The 2,656-nt window shown below is 54.3% G+C and overlaps 1 protein-coding gene across 1 annotated transcript; it reads right to left on the bottom strand.

Annotated features, from left to right (window-relative positions):
- Positions 211 to 2,353, bottom strand: LOC8071038 (exopolygalacturonase). The gene is made up of 5 exons (XM_002444192.2): positions 2,039 to 2,353; positions 1,795 to 1,932; positions 1,505 to 1,675; positions 886 to 1,404; positions 211 to 745 (listed from the first exon to the last, which is right to left on the bottom strand). The coding sequence occupies exons 1-5, from the start codon at positions 2,165 to 2,167 to the stop codon at positions 527 to 529; spliced, it is 1,176 nt and encodes a 391-aa protein (XP_002444237.1). The 5' UTR covers positions 2,168 to 2,353; the 3' UTR covers positions 211 to 526.

The raw sequence follows: 2,656 nt of genomic DNA, 5'->3' as shown, positions 1-2,656 counted from the left end.
CTGGTCTGTTATCTGACTTGCCAGAGTCAGATCGCTGGAGAGATAGGTTTCAACAGCTTTATTTCTATGTCGTAAGGTTTCTCTAGGTTCTGCCCATTCTGTCTCTCTATACTGCTTAAAAGACTTTGTATTTCTGTTAGTGATAATGGAAATGGGGTTTACCTCGGTTAAAAAAAAATAGAAGTCATACATTACCAACACAATCATGAATTAGGCTTTAACAAGGCATCATCCCCCGATATATTTAACGATGCCAGGTATTCACAAGTTCACTGATACAAGGAACTAGATGACAGAAATTGCCATTATACCACAAAAATCTGCTAATCAAGAAAGCACACAGGAAAAGCCAAAAAAAAAAACGTCTAGAGAACATGAACCGAAGATAATCGAAGCCCACTTCACCACAAAAGTGGAGCTAGCTAGCTAGGTACACCAGAGTGGGTGACACGCACAGATCACCTAAAACATTACTTTCGCGCTAACCGGCCGGGCGGCTGGCCACGGTCATCTCCTCGACAGCCACCTACGGGCACGGCTTGGGAAACTGGTTGCCAACGTACTTGGCCTTGGCATTCTCGCACTTGGCCAATGTACCACCCTGCCCCTTGTACCTAAGGTCCACGTCCTGCAGCACCAGACCCTGGCACGGCACACCGCACCGTAGTAACACCGCCACCTGGGTCGCCGCCGTGCCCTTGATGTTCTTGAACTGAATGTCCTGGATAGTCACCCCGGACACGTACTGTGAAGAGCATTACATTAGTCACGAGCAAATGATTCATGCATTGTTACACTATATATTTGGCAGAGTGTGGCGGCAACGACAAGAGATATAAGATGATCAAGCACGACATGTTACGCCAGGACGCCGCGTGTGCTTACCTTGTGCTCGCAGTTGTAGTAGGGGCAGTACTTCTGGTCGATGATAATGGGGTTCTGGACGTCCTTCATGACCATGTTCTCGAAAACCATGTGTGCGGCGTGGCTTTTGGAAGGGGAGTTCTCCCATGTCTTGATGCGAACGCCGTTCGTGGTGCCCGTGAAGGTCATGTCGCGGACGTGGACCCGTGTGACGTCGCCCTCGCTGGCATACCGACCCAAGCTGCCGACACTCATGCCGTGGCCGGGGCCGCACTGCACGCGGGCAATTTGCACGTTGTCGTTGCCCTGACCGATGGAGATGCAGTCGTCGCCCGTGCTGATGCGCGTGTCCGTGATTTGTATGCCGCTGCTGCGCTCGATGTGGATGCCATCCGTGTTGGGACTGTTGGACGGCGCGCTGATCTTGAGCCCGCTCATCCGGATGTTCTTGACCGTCAGCAGCGCCATGTGGAAGAACTTGGGATTCACTGACGTCACGTCGCGCACCACTGTGTTCTGGTTGTTCACGAACAGCACGCTCTGCAAATGCATGCGGCCGTCTCAGAAGGATGCATGGTGTGTTAGAGCGATCGATCGATCATTCGTGCATTGCTCGAGGAGATCCAGGGAAAGGTATTACGGTGGGCAGGACTTTGCAGTCCTTGCGGACGGGGCACTTGTTGAAGGGCCACGAGGCGGCGCCCTGGCCGTCAATGGTGCCGCCTGTGACGGTAAGCCCGTTCACCCACCCGAACTCGATCCAGTCGTTGCCGAACTTGCTCAGGTCCGTGGCGGCCTTGAGCGTACTACCCTGCGCCGATCCAATCCATTGTGAATGCAAATATGTAAGACTGTATGTAACCGCATGGCGCCCATACGTTCGTGATTGGCGGCGATTGGCAAACCACAGGGAATGTGCAACTGACTTGCCTGCAGCTGGAAGGTCAAGCTGGAGGCCTTGCAGGGGCCGTGGAACTGCACCGGACCGATGTAGTACGTCCCCGGCGTCACGACCATCGTCACCGCGCCAGCTGATCCGCACGCTGCCTTCCACGCCGCCATCAGTGGCTGCCGCATTGTATTGGTCACAAATGACATGACGAATCAGAGTGCAGGGAAGTGAATCAGAGAGGAGGACAGATTTAATTAAGACGAAGAAAGAAAGCTGGAGTACCTTGGAATCGTCATTGGCGCCATTGCCATGGGCCCCGTAGTTCTTGACGTTTATGACGGTCCCCCCGTCTGCAGATATTGACACGACGATCGCGACGACCACTAAGAGCAGCCACGGCCGCAATTCCATGTTGTCTCCGTCGGATCAATCACACGTGCACGATACTGCGGTCGTACGGCGCATAAACACACGGGCCACTCTCCTTCCTCTGCCGCCGCTTTCTGTCTTCGTCCTCTCTTCCCCTCTCAACCAGGTTAACAAGAACTAGAGTACTATTCCATGCAACCCAGAGAGAACAGAGGAGGTCTCCACTCGCCAGTGACACTCAAGCGCGGGGGATTTTAAACCGGCGGTTCGGGACAGGGAGGTGGTTAAATTTGGAGCACTTGAGCTCTTCCTGCGGTGGTTCCATGGAGGACCTCGTTTCACTGGAGGACATGGAAGCAAGTGCATGCGGTGCAGGGACGGAGGCACGGAGCAACCGGCGCAGGGAATTCGATCTGGATACGTCCACGCCTGCCTGCTGCGCCCTCCGACAGCAGGCCATCCATCTCCCACTACTCACGGTGACGGACCCGGTCCAGCTAGCCCACCGACTGTGGTCAAATTCCAACTGCT

This window comes from Sorghum bicolor, chromosome 7 (genome assembly GCF_000003195.3).
Source record: "Sorghum bicolor cultivar BTx623 chromosome 7, Sorghum_bicolor_NCBIv3, whole genome shotgun sequence".
NCBI lineage: Eukaryota > Viridiplantae > Streptophyta > Magnoliopsida > Poales > Poaceae > Sorghum > Sorghum bicolor.
Note: the sequence above shows the minus strand (reverse complement) of the source record. Positions and strands in the feature narration are given on the sequence as shown.